This window comes from Cyprinodon variegatus, unplaced genomic scaffold (assembly GCF_000732505.1).
Source record: "Cyprinodon variegatus isolate N-32 unplaced genomic scaffold, C_variegatus-1.0 Scaffold848, whole genome shotgun sequence".
Taxonomy (NCBI): domain Eukaryota; kingdom Metazoa; phylum Chordata; class Actinopteri; order Cyprinodontiformes; family Cyprinodontidae; genus Cyprinodon; species Cyprinodon variegatus.
Genome location: NW_015151301.1, coordinates 41,476 through 58,925, shown reverse-complemented (window position 1 = coordinate 58,925; position 17,450 = coordinate 41,476). Strand labels below are relative to the sequence as shown.

The 17,450-nt window shown below is 35.1% G+C and overlaps 1 protein-coding gene across 1 annotated transcript in view; it reads left to right on the top strand.

Annotated features, from left to right (window-relative positions):
* The window catches only part of LOC107099218 (cell adhesion molecule 2-like), a gene marked incomplete at its 3' end in the record, with an annotated part of 164,415 nt that overhangs the window by 111,419 nt on the left and 35,546 nt on the right, over positions 1-17,450 (top strand). Inside the window, exon 2 of the mRNA XM_015397267.1 lies at positions 6,824-6,850. Coding sequence (XP_015252753.1) covers positions 6,824-6,850 — 27 coding nt within the window. The remainder of the gene's footprint in view (positions 1-6,823; positions 6,851-17,450) is intronic.

The following is a 17,450-nucleotide window of genomic DNA, read 5'->3' as shown; positions in this document are numbered from 1 at the left end:
AACGGATCAGATGGGAACAGGCAGGGCAGAGGTCGAGAGGCAGATCGGGTTAGGATCAGGTAATCGGAACACAGGAAACTAGAATAATTCTCACCAATGGCTTGAAATAATCTGGCTCCGATGACTGGTCTGAATGCTTTTTAAATAGAGACTAATGCAGGTGGATCATATAAGCAGGTAATGAGAACTGGGCGGAGTTAGGCAGGTGTGTGAAATGAATGCTCAGACCAGGCATCAGTGCCAAGATCATGACACTTTCTGTTCCCCTCTTACCTTTCTTTAGATTCTTGTACATCATCAATAAAAGCACAACTTCCACATCTTTTGATAGTACAGATTAATCAAATTAATATTACAGTCATAGGGCATACTCTAGATTCCACATCATTTTTCTATAATCACTTCAGTCAGCTTTCTATGGCGTAGCAGTATGTAAATAGATCCTGTCAGTAGCAGTGATCCTTTATGGCTTACTCTTATTGTGGAGAGTGTCATTAACTGTCTGCTGGACAACTGTCAGCAGTCTTCTCCTTGATTGTGCAGTCGTGGTATGTCCATATCGTCATATTCCTAGATTAAAGGTTTCACATTTTTATCATTTTTAAGTAATATTTCAATATCATATTCTCAAAAAAAATGTTTACCAGTTTCACCTGTTGAAGTGGGTTCATTTTTTAATCTACTTTAGATAAAGAGAAAGTGAATAACTTATCAAATAACTATTTAGATGTAGTAGAGTTGTGAGTAAATCTGTAGAATCCATCATACATGTGGGATTCACTAAACCAAAAGATGTTATTTATAGTTTATAAGATACCCACATTCATACAGAGATATTGTTTGGGTTATTTTATCAGTTTTCCGTACAAGTTCTCTCAGGAATTTCAAAGTATTTTCAAGTCATAGGAAAACTAAATATTGATATGCTTTCTGTGTACTTTCAAATATTTCCTGTTCACAGCAATGAGAATCTTATCACAGTGTCTGACTTTGTAAACATTATTGAATTTTAGGAGAGTTGGAGATTAATAACTTCCACCTGAAACAGCAATAAAGCTGAACACTTGGAGGAAGAATAAATGAGTGTCAAAAACAATGAATTCTACATTAGATAGAGCTATGGCATGTATCAACTTTGAAGTTTCCACTTTTCTCCTCTGATAAGAGTTTGTTCACAAATTGAAAAGAGATGACCTATTTTACAGATAAGCATGTTGTCCTTTTTCCACACTTCAGGTTACCAATGACCTATTTTAAAGTCAAAAATAGTACTTTTTCTCCACAAGGCTTCAGTTTAACCCCCAGGTATGAGTACAATAATGAGCAGAATTATTACAGTTTTTACTGGGCATTTGGTCTTCATCTTAAACACGGAGAACATGATGATTGATTTTATTTAAGCAGCGTTTAATAAAACATTGCATACAAACATGGGCCCATAGTGATTTTTCTATACTGCCTCACAACAGGCATGTTATCTATTTTCTGTAGACACATTCCCTGCATTTATCAAATATACACAGCAGATAAACACAAAAGCACAGCATGAGCCTGTTGAATACAAATGAAGCTCATTACTTTTGAAATATTATAGGAACTATTTTGAAATGAATGTGAAAACTGTGCCCTGTTAAACTGAGTGTAATGTGACTCTAAACACGGCTTGTTGGGAAAAAGGGAACAAACTGGATCATTTTTCAAAGTATTATTGTTTTAGAAAAGGTTCTATTCAGGTTTAGGTTGATTAAAATCAGCAGTTTTGGGTTTGACCCATTATTCATTTAACTTTTAAGCTGAATAAATGCGGGGGGATGAGGGGGATTTATTTGCCCAAAGGACGTTATGGGTAACTACTTATTATTGAGGCTTACATCATTTCTTAAATTTGATTATGCTAAAAATAAATTTGATGATAAAAAACAATAAAACATTTATTATTGGCAGTTTTAGTAATCTGTTGCCTTGAATAACAACAAGGCTATTGCAGAGTAATTTTCAAATAATCACGTGTATCTTAGCTGGTTAGGATTATGTTAAAATAATAGAACTTTTATTTTTTTTTTCTTTTAATATTCTTTTAATGTCATCAGAGATACTTATAAAAGCAATGCCGTAATATCTTATTGAAAAAAAAAATAAATAACAATTTTGCTACTTAATATATAAAATATTGTTTGTCTATGTTGACTTTATAAACACACATTTTTATCAAAGTATATAGATTTACTAGCTTGCCTCAGCAACTTATCAGGAATCTTGCGAAACATCATAAAACCAATTCAATTGTGCATTAATTATAAAAAGTGGATTTTTTAAAATCTTTTTTTTTTTTTTTAATGAAAAGTTGAGAATTGTTTATAACCTTCTAAGTGTTTGAACTTAAGGAGAATTTAATTTGGATTACAGATATTAAACTGTTCTTTTAAAATGCTAAGCAGTACTTTTCTCAGGTTTGCCAATTGTGCTGTGTTTCAAGTATTTATATTTAGTGATAACTTCCAAATTGGAAGGTCTCCTTGCCATAACCCTAAATTCCAAATTTGTGGAAGTTACAGTGGCGTATGATTAAGATGTTGATTTCAAAATGGTAGTCTTTAGAAAACTGTGTGGCATAATCTATTATTCTGTCTCATTAGCAAAAACAAAGGATTTAGATCAGAGAAAAAAAGCCATGTTTGTATGCTGTTGTATTTTTGACTAGCTAAAGGCTATTTTTTTTTTTTTACTAAAAGTTACTCTGACTTATTGAGGTTTAGTATTTTCCCAGTGAAACAAATGACCCACTGTCCACAGGTATTAGCAATTCCTTCAGAAAATAGCTGTGTTTTAGTTAGTAATTAAATCCTCCTACAAGATAAATAAATAATTTTTAATATGTAAGTAATGCCCTAACAGGTGTCACAATTCTGTGCATGTAGAAATGACTTATCTAAAACTAACTCTTTAATTCAAAGTATAACCACATCACCACTATATCCACCTTGGAAAAAAAAAGAAAAAAAGTGATGGAAATCCGAATTAATAATAATAGGAATAATAGGTCAGATCTGAAATAAATCTTAATATTGGGGCCTTCTAGGATATGTGGTTGTTAAAGCTTGAAAATTGACAGAAAATATGCATGTACAAATATGCAGTGTTATACCCTCTGCCGTTTTGGCATTGACAGGCTTTATCGTAATGGTATTAGATAGTATATTACTGTTTTTTTGGTTTCTTTACTTTACTATAGAGAAAATCAATCTACTTGTTCCTTCCACTGTTTTTGTATGGAGTTGCAGAGACACTCTACAGTAACCACTGGGTGAGAGCCCAGGGCCACTCTGGACAGGTCATCAGTTTATTACAGGGCAACACACAGGACAAAAACCATGCACACACACAGTTAAACCCAAGGGCATTTTAGAGATACCAGTTAACTTAACAGTAAAATGTTTTGACAGTGGAAGAAAACTGGGATACGGAGAGAGAACCCACACCCAAAGAGGTGTAACATGCTAACTTTTCTCTCCAAGACGACAGCCCCAATAACTGGGCTACTACGCAGGTAACAAAAGATAACAAAAAAAATTTAAAATCTGGAGAAAAAATAAAAACGCTAAATAATAATATAAATAATATACTAAACTCTCTAAAATTCCAATGACTCCTATTTAGGTTTTTTCTCTAAAATTCTATCCTTACTGAAGACAAAGGCTCACAGGAGTTGGAAAAGTTATATATTAACTTTTTTTCTTACAAAAGAAGACTAGAATGCTATTATCTAATAATCTTCTTTTTATATTATCCTTCACCTTATCAACTCATCATGCATTCATATTTTAATCAGTAGCAATCTTTTGAAAGTAATGGTAAATTTAAAATCTACACGAGCTCCTAACTATCAGGTTAGGAGTGAGCATTATTTTACAGGTTATTCATTTTTCCTTTTTTCTTATAGAAAGCTTTTGCTCAGAATTAATATTTTGAACATTTCATTATCTACTATACTATAGTAGTCAAAGCCACAGGTGGATAGTAGCGATATTATCCAGGATCACTCATAACAAGAACTGTTTATAGTTTGTCACCTAATTAACTATAGGGACGTGGCTTACATTACATTCATACCTTTTTATGAGGGGATAACAATATGACTAATAAAACTAAATTCCTGTCAAAAGTGCTCATTTAGTCTGCTCTCATATTTTAGGGTTTCCTTAGAAATTCATTACACTGGATGCCCTTTCTGACAAACATAGGATTTGACTATGGGTTTCCTGCATGGCACACATGTTTATGAGTAAGGAAAAAAACACACACATAGAAATGAGTTACAACTGTGTGGGACCATAAAAGGTTAAACTATCAGTAATCGAACTCATGCTTTACTATTTGATCTATTAACTAGTAAGCTCTTCATGATTTATTTAGTGCACACTAAAGTCTCTTTGCCCAGGTGTAGATTGCACATTGGATCTGAGTGTTAAAAGCTGTCTTTGTAGTGCAATCATTTTTTTTCTTTCTTTTTTTTCTTGCTGCTTTTTCCCTGATGCATCCAATGTAAGGGAAACACAGCAGGGGGTGCTGCTTGCTCTTTCTGTTGGCTTCGTATATAAGAGCTCTTAGTTTTAAGTGCTAAATTTAATGCGTCATCCAGCACCTTCTGTAACCCCGAGAACATTTTTTAGGTTAATCAAAAGAAACACTTTAAAATCGTATATCCGTTTAAGTCTAAATGTTCCTCTCCATCATATTTAACTCAGTAAAAAATATCCTATGTCGTAGGATGTGAATTATCCGCTGCTTTTTTAAGAAAGCACTTGTCGAGAGAGGGTATAAACACATGCAGATCGGCATGATCTAAAAACTTTCTTTCTTTTTCCTGTTTCCAGCGATTGCACTGATCCTAATTTGGTAACTTTCCTCCAGATATGAGAAAGTAAAATGTGTGTGCATAAGTGTTTCTTATCGAGGACAATTTCTCCCTGATTTCATTTGTTCAGCTTCCCACCTTGGTCAAATAAAATATAAATTATTTTGCATCAAAAATGCATTAAAAAGGCAAAACTGTGCCTTTTCAATGATATTGCATAATTTAGTCCTTTTTGAGGTTGTATCCTTAGCCCGGCTCTCTTTCACAATCAAAAGGAGGTTCATTTCAGTGGAAGTTTTATATGGAAGGGACTCAGATGCAGATTAAATTCCTTATTCCCTTACAACACTCCCCAAAATGAACTAAGAAACATGATTAGAAAATAAATATTACCCTGAAAAGATCTAATCCGGAAGGATGAATTGTATGGACTTTAACATATCACTTAAAACAAACGAAGATCTTTTATTTGCTCCCAATTTTACTTCTCTCTTTAAATAGACGTCTTTTAAAGCATCAGTAATAATTGCAAAATACTTCTGATTCTCAGAAAAACAAATGTTTTCCAAGTCTTTAACTTTGTTACAAAGAATCTGTATTAAATCTATAATTACTAATTAGTCTCCATGTTTAAACAAATAATTTACAAATCTAAGCTGAGCTACATAAAATCACCTATTAGTTTAGGTTACAAATTAGACACCGCCTCTAGCGTCATCAATTCCAGAAATATCCAGAAATATAAAATTGACCACTGGTATGTATATATCAACAAGCATTTAAAATCTGAATTCCTTAATTATAATTTAGAAACCATTATGTTTTATAATGATAACTAAATAAAAGTAATATGTCACTGCGTCAAAAAAATAAAATAAAAAAAATACAGTTCCTTGAAAAAAAATAGCCAGTCAAATCTAAAGTTGACTCTTTTTCATCCATATGACCACAGAGGTTACTAGTTTTATGCTAAATTCTGCAGGCAGGTTCCACCATTTTTCAGGGACCTTTTCAGCTTCTCTTTACTGCAGGGTGAGTTTTTCTCTGACTTCCACTTTATGATACTCAAAAGGTGTCAAAGCTTTCCTTTCTTTTTTAGGAACTCCTGTCTGATTTTAGCGTTACGCTTTGAATTGTTATCATGCCGGATTTTTCTTCTTTTAGGCTTCAGGATAATGGAAGTCATGTTGTCGGCTCATATTTCAGTGCATTCACAGGAGCTTTTGGTGGTGTCTTTAAATTTCATGTCCCAAAAGATTTTGCACTTTACAACCCCTGTATTATTAAATTATGGTAACAGTTTCTCACTTCCTGGACCAAGAATTCCAGGTCAAGTTCATGCCAAATAATCTGAGCTGAGCATATTTATCTTGTTCTCATTATAGCAAAGGACGTGCTCCTAATATTCATTAGGCCTTTTTCATGTTCTCCAGCAAAATCTAATTTTGCAGTTTAGACTGTAGAAAAGGCTTACTTCTTCTCGTGTACCCCATCCAGTAAGGTCAATAATAAAGCACCCCATGTATTGTATAAGCTGTCATAAAATGGATATTTTTATTTAAGCCCTATGATGAATTTGCTGTAGTGTGGTGTGGTTAGTTTTTATACCTATAATCTAAAGATTCTGCAACAAATTGCCTTTACCATGTGATTTTAAATTAAATCTATTTATCTTTTTAAATTATAACGTTTTGTTCCTCTACCTTTTTCTCTCACACACAATAAAAAGAGGTGCACTTGGCAGTTTATGAGTTGTTTCAATATAAGTTATGTATTGTCTGTCTTTTCATAAACTGTCCTTTCATTGCTTCATATAGTATTGAAGAAACCTTCTATTCTGCTTCCATTTCTACTCTTCAATCATACCATGAAGAGAAGAATAGCAAAACAGACAATACTACTTAGCGAAAGTCTTGATCCTACCTATCTAACTTATTGTTTCCTTGTTTTATCCCCTCATGCTATCAGTGGCTGGAACAAAAAGCAAAGCGAAAGGTGAGTTATTGTTTCCATTTTCTTAGTACATGATTTATGTCGCACACAGTTTCCAATAAACAAGGTCTGGATCAAGCTTTTATCTCCCCCAAGAGCCAAGCAAGCATTAACATATGTTCTTTTGGATGAAGCTTTCTCTGCATGTTTTTTTTCTCCAAACATTGATTTCCTCTGAAGAGGTATACTGAGCCTATCTGCTCTTTCCCAGATACAGGCTGTTTCACATATGTATAGATTCACACTAGGGAGCTGCCCACATCTCCCAGTCATTCCTCCCTATATACAGCTAGTGTGCAGCTCCAGTGAAGCAGCTGGGGCCTGTTTCATGATTCAAGGGCAGCCCAGTGGCAGATGAGTGAGGGGGATGTCTCTCCCTACTTAGATATTCTGAATTTAAGAAAGACTTCCTGGTTATAGGATTGCTTTTCACTTTTTTGCTTTTTAACTCTGCCACTTGACTAGTATTTGCGACGGTGTGTTGCCTCTATATAGATAACACTTTAAAGAAATAGTAAATCATGTCTGCAAATATTGTGACACAGTTGAAATAGCCATTGTAGTCCTTTAAAGACCACCACTTGGAGCTATTGAAAGGAAATATTAAGAGTTTATTATACTTTTTTCCACTGGAGGAAATAGCTAATAATACAAGTATACTCTATGATATTGTTAATTAATTTAATGTCTTTAATACATAGAACTTTTTGGCCACTTAAGATAAGCCGTACAGACATTTGTGTAAGATACTGCTAGTCTGAGCTAACTACTTTAATACCCCCTAGGTGTGTCCTGTTGAAAGGATTTCTGGGCAATTCCCACTGGGAAGGGGCCCTGGGGCAGAACTTGCTGAAGAGAAGCTATGTATACTTTCTGACCTGGGGATGCTGGGATCTCCTAGATTTAGCTTCAAGGAGTGTGCTTAGGGAGAGGGATGATTGGATTTCCCTCCCTGACCTTTTACCTTTATCTTAGATAAACAGAGGACTTGGAACAGATAATGGGTAAAGTTAGACATTTACCTCTTTACCAAAAATGTGTCAAAAGTGATAGAGAAACGTTTACTGTTATTTGTAATTTTGTAATTTGTAATTTTATTAAGGATCCCCATTAGCTGTTGCCATGGCAAACAGCTAGTCTTCCTGGGGTCCACATATAGTCAGGGTTAAGGTTATGCTTTGCAATAACTATCATTTATAGATGATAAAGAGGCCATTTAATAATGATTGATTCATTTACAAACTGCATCTAAACCATTTATAAAAGGTAAATAGAGCATTTATTAAGGTATTAAGCCCACGGATGTTAGGGTAAGTCCAGCATGACAGGGCAAGTTTAAAAGAAAATAAAACTATAAATGATGGTTATTGTAAAGTTTTATTTTATCTGGTAGTTTGTAGTTGTAGAATAATATTGATTTAAGATGCCAACATATTTCTACCCAAACAAAAATAGAACTGATTGATCTCACAATGGAAAAATTCACTCTCTGCATGTTACCCATCCTCTTGGGGAGCGGGGGGTTAAGGGTCTTGCTCAGGGTCCCAGAGTGCAGGCTGTGGGGACCGAACCGGGTACTTGCAACCTTCTCAGAGCACAAGCGCATTGCTCTAACCACAAGGCCAAAACTCCCCAAATATAATTGTTTTTAGTAATCCATTGCCTCTTTTTCATATACTTTTTGATAGCCTTCCTATTAGACATAAGCAATTAAATGTGTGTTATTGGTTAGAAGCTAGCCATTGAAGAGGGTTTGAGAGCATATGTTGTATTAATTTAACTCCAGATTAATCTATGGTTAAAAAGAACCTAAATTGAGAGTCGCTTTTTTTGTTGTTATTTTTTTTATAAAGTTGGATCCAGCTCTACTGTAGGATGGTTCTTCTCAGTGGATAGCATGTGCTGTTGCTATTAATATTCAGCCTTATCTTAGAACTGCTTCATATCTTATAGGTTAGCAACATTTAAACCATAATAAATGCTGACACATTGTTTGCATGTTTGCCTTGCAGAAAACTCCATGTTTTGAATCATGGCTTGCCATTCTGTGTTGAGTCTGCATGTTCTCAATATATACATGGGCACTCCCATATAAACATGGGATATATACAGGTGTGACTGGATGCATGCATGGTTATTTTTCCTGTCACCTTGTGTTCCTTTATGGTAGACTGGTGATCTATTCATGGTGCGCCTTGTCCTCCACCCCCTATTTGCTAAAAATAACACATCAGCTACAACCAAGCACATAAAACCAGCAGAGAAAATATATGTATGAAAAGATTTGGTTTTTAATTTTGTGTTCAACTCTTTAAATTCCTTAATGTTCCATGTTAATCTCTTGAAGTAATAACTTGTGTTGAAAACCTAACCTACTATTCTGTTTCAAACCCACAAATCAACTCTGCTGTGTTAAACCAGTGACCCAAACTGAGTTTTTTCAGTATTTCTTACTGTGACATTTATTTCTTACTGCTAATTAATAAATTGTTTAAATCTTTAAATCCAGCTGCAATGAAAAGATGAAATGAAATTATTCTTAATCTTGTGAACAGTTGAGAAAAAACATTACGTTTTGCAACTAAACTCACTGCCTTTTTCAGAAGTTAAAGAACAGGGGGAAAAAATGAAATTCAAGCAAAGCAAAGAAAAACTTACCACAGGCATTTATGTAACTGAGAAACAGCAAGAATGTAAAACAGAAAGGTGCAAACACTTAATGAGGATAACCAGTCTGATCTAGGAGATGTGCTTAATTAGCAAACTAGGACTAAGGGTAAAGGTAGAAAAGAAAAGACTTAACTAAAACAAACCTGGAAACAGACTTATGAGCAACCGACCAACACCTACACTGTAAATGTGAAATAGAAAGCACAGAAGAAGACATTAATTATCCACAGCAGAAGTACTGATAGACCTTTAGAATCAATACATTCAGTTAACTGCTGTTTTGAAAAGATTTGCTTTCAGTTCAAACTAAATATCCATAATATTTTGGGTTTTTCTTTGTATTTCTGTATTATTTTTTTCTTCTTCTATTATTTTTTCACATCTGTGTTACGGATGTGACTTCAACCAAACCTACTGATTAATGTTGTTCATTTACATGAAAGTGTTCCACAGATTTTATTTCACATTCTTTTCAATCTGCAGCACTTTCTAATCACAGAAGCAATTAGGGAGGTAGTTTTTAATTAAGAAAAGATACACATTCAGCATTTGTGGTCCTAAAATGTAGTTCAACACAGTGGAACATTTTCCAACGTTACTTCCAGGACTCTAATTATGGTTGATTACTTGTATTAATAATTATGAAGATAATATTGTATATATAACATGTAGCACTCTCTAATGGTGTCTAATTGCTTTTGTCAGTTTTCTGCCTTCATGGCGATGTACATAGGAACACACACAAAAAAAAGAATAAAAGAAGAAGCTATGAATTATTCTCCTATATTATAATGGAAACATGGCTCCCTCAGAGGACACAGCTGACCAAATGAAGAAGTGCTCAGACCAATTTGAATGCACAGTAGAAGTGAACCACTCATTAAAATATAAAAACTGTATAAGAAGAGTACACTCAGCAAAAACACTAGGTGAATAACTATCCTGGCAGACACAAATGCATTTTAACAGTTGGGAGTAGCAATGTAGCTTGTAATATTTTCTTCTTTTTGAATCGGACCATTTTTAATCAGAAAACTTTAACACATTTTCTCTGATTAAAACACCAGTCAGTGTTATTTATTTTGGATCTTTTTTAGGTGATGGTGAGCTGCTATTGCATGATTATGAGGTGGAAGAAAGGTTATATCTTATCAGGTTTAAATAAAAGCTGTGTTGGTTGTGTCTCTACCAATGTTGCATTTTTAGAAACTTAATTTTCAATTTTTTTTGTCTTATGTAACATGCTTCAAGCTAAGTTCAATTTGTCTAAAATGAAAATAAATTTTGTAGCCTACAGATTTTGTAGTTAGACATTAGTCTGGACCATGGGTCATTCTATCACATCTTAATGCTTTGATCTAAAGCATTCCATTGTAGCTCAGGTTGAATAATAGTCCATAAAAATCGAATTTAGTCTGTGTAGAATTCCATTATAAACAAACTTCAATTTGTTTATAATGTTAAGTTTGTTCTAATAATTCCAAACCTTATTGTACTTTAAAGAATAGTCACATTTAAATGGAATAATATTTACTAATTGGATGACTTCCTTAAAAATGAGTGTTTGCAGAGGATTTTATCCAGAGATATCCACCTAAAGTGGCCAGTTCTAAGGCCTGTGACAACAATTGTAAAACATCAAACAGAAACAGTAAAGTTAATGAATAACATAATGAAGCAGACTTTATTTAAATATTTTATGGCATCTCTTAGAGAAATAATTTCTTGAACTGAGAATCATATACGGTATATCCCAGCATGCCACTCATCTTGAACGATAATCCTGAAACCAATTTTTGGAACAACATATAGAGTGCTGTAAATAATACGATCTAGACTTATAATTTCTCAGTGAGAAAGCACAATATTTCTGACCCACATTCTAAAGCTGATATATTGCCTTCTCTAACTTTCCCTTCTTTTTTTTTTTTTTTAAACCTGTTAAAAAAAAAAAAAAAAGTACACCACAGACCTTTTCCCAGCAGGGATATTTATTACCAGTTCTGTCGATTTAGCGCCCCTACCCTTCCCCCCATCCTCCCCCACTGAGGGAAATCACAGGGGAGGACAAGACTCAGAACCACCTCTCTGCTGGGGAAGGTTCACTTTTGCTCCGATGGCATTCAGTAACAGGCACTAAGTGCTTTTTTTGTTGATGGCGGATAAGGGTGACAGACAGCTCACTCTGTCCTGGTTATTTTCTTTGTGAAAGACTTCATCAACTCAATCAAGTAACTGCATCTTTAAAATAACACTATCAGCTCAGACTATGATTACAATACCAGGCTGATACTCTGTTATATACCAACTGATGGGTTATCTTGTATCTGTGTTGTCTGCAGCTCATGGAAGCATTGTAGGAAATCACTGTAATCCCAGCTGAGATAAAGGATGAGCAGAGACTAATGTGTCTTGATAAGATTCCGAAATTGAGACTGATACCAAATGTTTTATATTACAAGTTAAAGATATTGGTACCATTTATACAGAAGTGAAGCAGCATGCAGGGAAGATGGTGCTCTGTGATTGTGCTTTGTTGTTTACTCATAACCAACCTGAATGAAGTATATAAAACCGCCCAATGTTTTATTTAGATTTTGATGGTGTGTGAAAGAGACTGACATAAATAGTCTGAACTCTAATATTTAAAATCTTAAATGCTTGACTGTAATTACACAAGGATTCTCTATGACTGAGTTAGCTTCATTCTGCGGGGGCTTGAATTGCAAGATTTTTTTAAATTGTCCCTATTGGCTCTACATGAAGACATTATCTGAGGCTGACGGTGCTGAAACCAGTTCTGGTATAATTCACCTTGGACGGGTAATTTACAGATTATCCTGAGTTAATGGATCAGACTTAGATTTAGTGTTAATTAGCTGCTGCCCCCACAACAGTTGTTCAAATCTCCCTAATTCACTGGCCTGATTGCTTTTAAAATTGCATCATTTACAGAGATCCCCTGAACAGCAGGTTTCCACTAAACAAGGGATGCTTTTCTGTTGAGGTTAAACCGGCGGGGCATAAATTACACTGCCAGAGTAAATGATTTTTTTAGGTGACAGATGTGACCTTTTAAGCAGGAATAAATTAAGTGAAATATGCTTTTGCCCATGTTGTTCCTGTTCAGGAAAGGTCACTCAACAATCAGATATGACAAAGCTTGTTCACGAGTCAGCTGATAAAAACACTGTTATCATTTTGAAAGTCTTTCACTTTTCGAGTGATTCTTTTATTGGTTTAACAGTTTATTTGATTTTCATCCTTGAAACTTCATGACATTTAAATAATCAAAACACAAGTGGAACAGCAAAAACAGTAGATGGAAAACTTGAAAACAAAGAAGCTTAAATAGGCCTACAGAAAAAAAAGGTCTAAATTAAACATAGCTATGGGTGTGTCTCTCAGGGAATTATTGCTTAAAACAAGTTTGTTCCTCGCTGAATGAAGTTACTCATTGATCGGTAGAGTAGCGAGAAATTTTAATTCCAGTAAGAGCACTGATAGTCCATCATACTTTATTCAACAAAAGAAAAAGCACAAAGCCGTAAACTACTCCTAAAAAGTACATTCTTTTTCAAAAAGTGAATAAAGTAAATTTAACTCTGTGAATGTAGCTAAGTACTGCCCAACTCTGCTAAAAGCTCATAAAAATCTATTAAAAACAAATTTTAGAAGAATATAAATTGACTTACATATATCACTATAACCTATACTGTTCACAGTTGGCAGAATTTCTCTCAGGCATGGTGTTAATTCAAGTTCTGTTGTGTAATTTGGAAATACAAACACAGAACAGAAGGAAAATTGAAAAAGAGAGGAAAATGGAACCAAAAGAGAATTAATTTCTTGCAGATCTGACTGGCACAGCCGATCCATGTCATCAGTGCGTTTGCACATGCGCAACCACATAAATCCGGGTCGCCCTCGATATGTCTTTGTAAAAAAGACCTAAATAAAGTTTTTCCCTCCCGAAAAACAGTAATCATACTAAACTTTATTTTGTTAAAGGTTAATAATATATTTCTTCCTTTAAAATCCTTTCTGTTTTATCACTTGTCTGAACTGGAAATGGGATCTTGTGCTACTGTACTTCCAGAAGCCAACTTTTTTTAAACACACAGTAGATCTAGTCTTTTTGAGTTTTATGTTTTTCTTTTGTGTTAACCTTATGGTATGTATTGCGTAATCTAAAGAAAGAAACAATTAAAATGCAGATAAACATGGTTTAATCATATTTTGCCGGGCTACTCTGTCCCATGGTGATGTCAGACAAGCAGTTTATTGAAAAAAATTTAAAAAGCATGAAATTGTCTCAAAAAATTCATAAAAATTTTTTAAGATGTAGTGTAGCATTCTTTATGGATTTAAGGATAAAGATAAGTATTTTTACTACCATAATTACGTTATTTGCGGCGACCTGGATGAATATCTGCTTGCACATAAGCAAATGAGCCGATGGTATGGATCGTGCTTCTGTACAGATCTGGTAGTGACACTGACCACCCCAGCAGATCTTGTACCTACACTTTCCTTCTTGAATGCTGAGATGCTCCATGCCGTGATATGTACACATGGTCATGGTCGGGTATAAAGGAATTACAAAGCTTCTTCAGAAGGAAAATATGCTTACTAGTAGATGAGGGTGGCCCCAGACCCTACAGGGCCCATGATCAAGAAAAAAGAATCACAAGCTCCAGATATCCAAAGGCAGCACAGATTACTGGGACACAAGGAGGGCAGACCCCCGAGGGGCCAAACTCCAAATGGGTCCAGTCTCTGAGGGGCCCAACGTCAGCAGCCATAGTGCAGAGATCCCACGAGGCAAGGGCAGCCGGTAACACCCAAAGTGGACCTGGATGAGAGCCCAGGGGTGCAAGGCCCAGGGGTGCACAACCCCCTAGTGGGAACCTAGGAGGATCAGTCCTGGCCCAGCAGCCACCAGGAATGAGAAAACACCCACCAAAGTACCCAACCTGCACCTAGAAAACCATCAGCACCAGCAGACACAGGCACCCCTTATTGGCAGGGAGCATAAGAAGAGAGAGGAGAAAGACCCAGCTCTGTAAATGAAAAAAACAAAACAAAAAAACAATCAACCTGACAAGTAGAAAAAGACAAGTATTACTACCTCAAAAAATACCTATAACCACTTCCAGCTGCTACAAGTGGCAGCTTGGAAACCCTGACTGGCTGGTTGGCTTGCTTGGCATGTTAAACTTTACATACTTGCAAAATGGAAAAAAAAAAAAATATATATGGCTTTTTATTTGTTTACTAATAGGGAAAAAAAAATGTGCAGTGTGCATTTTTATTAAGACCAACTGAATCAATGCTTTATAAAATCTATTTTCATTACAGTTATGTTCACTGCAATTATTTACCAATGGTTTAGGTCTAGAATATACTTGGTGTTTATATGCTTTAGTACGAACCGTTTTTAGGGAGATGGTGATTGAAAAGTTCTTCCTGTAATTGGTAGGTTGCCAATTGGAGAGTTGCTACTCCATCCATCTTAGTCATTGTGTCCTTGGGCAAGAAACTTCACCTCAAAAAGAAAGTTATATACACATATATTTGTATAAATGTAAAGAAGGTTACATATACATACTGTTCAGAGTATGCATTACAATTTTTTCAGTTCTTTTTTTTTTTTTCAAAAGTCACACATTCGTTTTATATCCATTCCACAATTACATGGTATTTTGCATTGTTTAAAAATCACTACAGTGGCATACTTTTGTTTTATGACAAATACAGAATGCTACTTTAAGTTACTAAATAAATTTCTGACACATTCAAGGCATGCCTTGAATGTGTCAGAAACCACATCACACGGTTTTGTTTGTTGTTTATTGAAAAGGCAAAGCACTTATATCTTTATTTGTCATCAGCAAAAGCCTTCAAAGGCTTCAACCAAATTTACTGAGATAAAAGCAAAGTTTGTAAGAAAGGCTGAAGATGTAATGTGTGTTTAAGGAAAATATCCAACAAAGCTATCACCTCAGGTCCTAGAGTTATTAGATTTTTAGAATGGTCTCATTTTAGGTCATCTCTAAGGGTTATTTAAGTATCATCTTTTAGTTGCTGGTGGACGTGTCATTGAAAGTGTACTTTTTGATGTTTTGTATTCATCTTTGTATTTGAAATTGTTTAATGCAACTACTACAAAAACAGACAACTAAAATATACTGTAATGCAGGAGCAGACAGCGAACCCAATATTCAATTTAGACATGGTATTTGGTTTTAAAAGGGTTATTGCGAAACCTTGGGTCAGACGGGAAATCCAGTGAGGTGTCTTATGCCAGTAGGCTACATAAAAGCAGATATACAGTGGAAGGGAATCAACTTCATTTCACTCCCACTGTGGGTGGTTCACAGGTGCATCAGATGAGCTTGAGTGCAGCAGGAATGTGACAGATCATGCAGACAATTGGGCCACAATAATAATATGTACCTTGTTCTGCAATGCAATGTTGTGAAACTATGCTATATTTATTACCCACCCCAGTAGGGCTGGTAAATATGTTATTTAATAAGACAATATTTGGACTGTCATATGTTGTTTGTGAACACATGCCCTACTGGCTTTGTGTTAGAACCACAGGTGGACAATCCAGGTCCAGAAAATAAAAAGTATGTACAGAGATCAGTTCTAACATTTGCATTTCCAGCTCCACAAGACAGACTGATCACCTGTGTGAACAAGTGAACAGGATGAAGGAAAACAGGACCAGGGTTTTACTTTCTGCACCTGGATTATCCACTACTGGTTAGAATGACTAATGAAGGTGTCAGTCGGGCTCAAATAATGTTGAAACTGACAAATCTGTACATAAATAGAATAAATTTACCACAACTTTTATTAAATTTATAGGAGTTTATTTTAAAAAAATCATTCAGCTCCAAGTCAAACATATTTCAGCTAAAAACCTTAACTAAACTAGTAAAACTATAATAATTAAAATTATGCACTGATATCAAAGTTAAGCATGGATTTTATATTTGAGAACCAAGGTTTATCTTGAAGAATTTGTAATATATTTATAATTACGTAATCATAATGTTATAAACATATGGGAAAAGACATGAACATTAACGTTATATTAGTGTTTAAACGCTTACTGTAGGGAACTAAAGCTTGTTTTACCTTTATGAACAACAGCTCAAACATGTTAGCATGGCATACCATTCAGCCCATTTTGTAAGATCTATTAACCAACAGTAAACACATGAAATGATCAAAAATCATCAAAGAAAGTAATTATTTAGCTAGAAACTATTCCTGACTTCTGTGCCAGACCTCTACATCTGTATCTCCAGTTGGAAGGCTTCGGTTTTTCTCCAGCATTTAGCAGCAGGCGACACATCAGGGGTTTCTTTGTTCCATGGCCACACATGAAGGGATTGGCTTTCTTTGTTCTAAAGACTCCCACCTCCAGTCAGCATCTGAAAGTTCTGAAAACTCAGAGAGAGATATTGCAAACAGTCTGTTTTGCAGCAATTTGGTTCTGATGTCAGCCGTCAGATCCACATAGCCTTTGGTCAGTTTGCAGCTTCTGCTTTTTAGCATGCGGTCTCCTATGCTGGAGCCTCTCTGATGTGAACTGGCCAGAGAGCAGTCCCAGAGGAGAGAGAGAGAGTTTCTGTAAGGTTGCTTGCTACTTTGTCCTCAAACACCAGTAGGATTGCAAACCCCCTGTAGGAGGGTTTTGTGGCACTGTCTTGGGGGGAGGATTGTAGACCAGAGTCAGCTGCAAAGCAAAATTGTGTCCCCTATCCAAACGAACATGGTTAATATAAAACATGGACATTAGTTTCCAATTTCCAGAAGTATTATCATGGTTGTTGGCACAACAGAAACATAGGGGCATGGCTAGCAAAAAATGAAAATGAAATGTCTATATTTTTCCTACACAGAGCTCAAACTG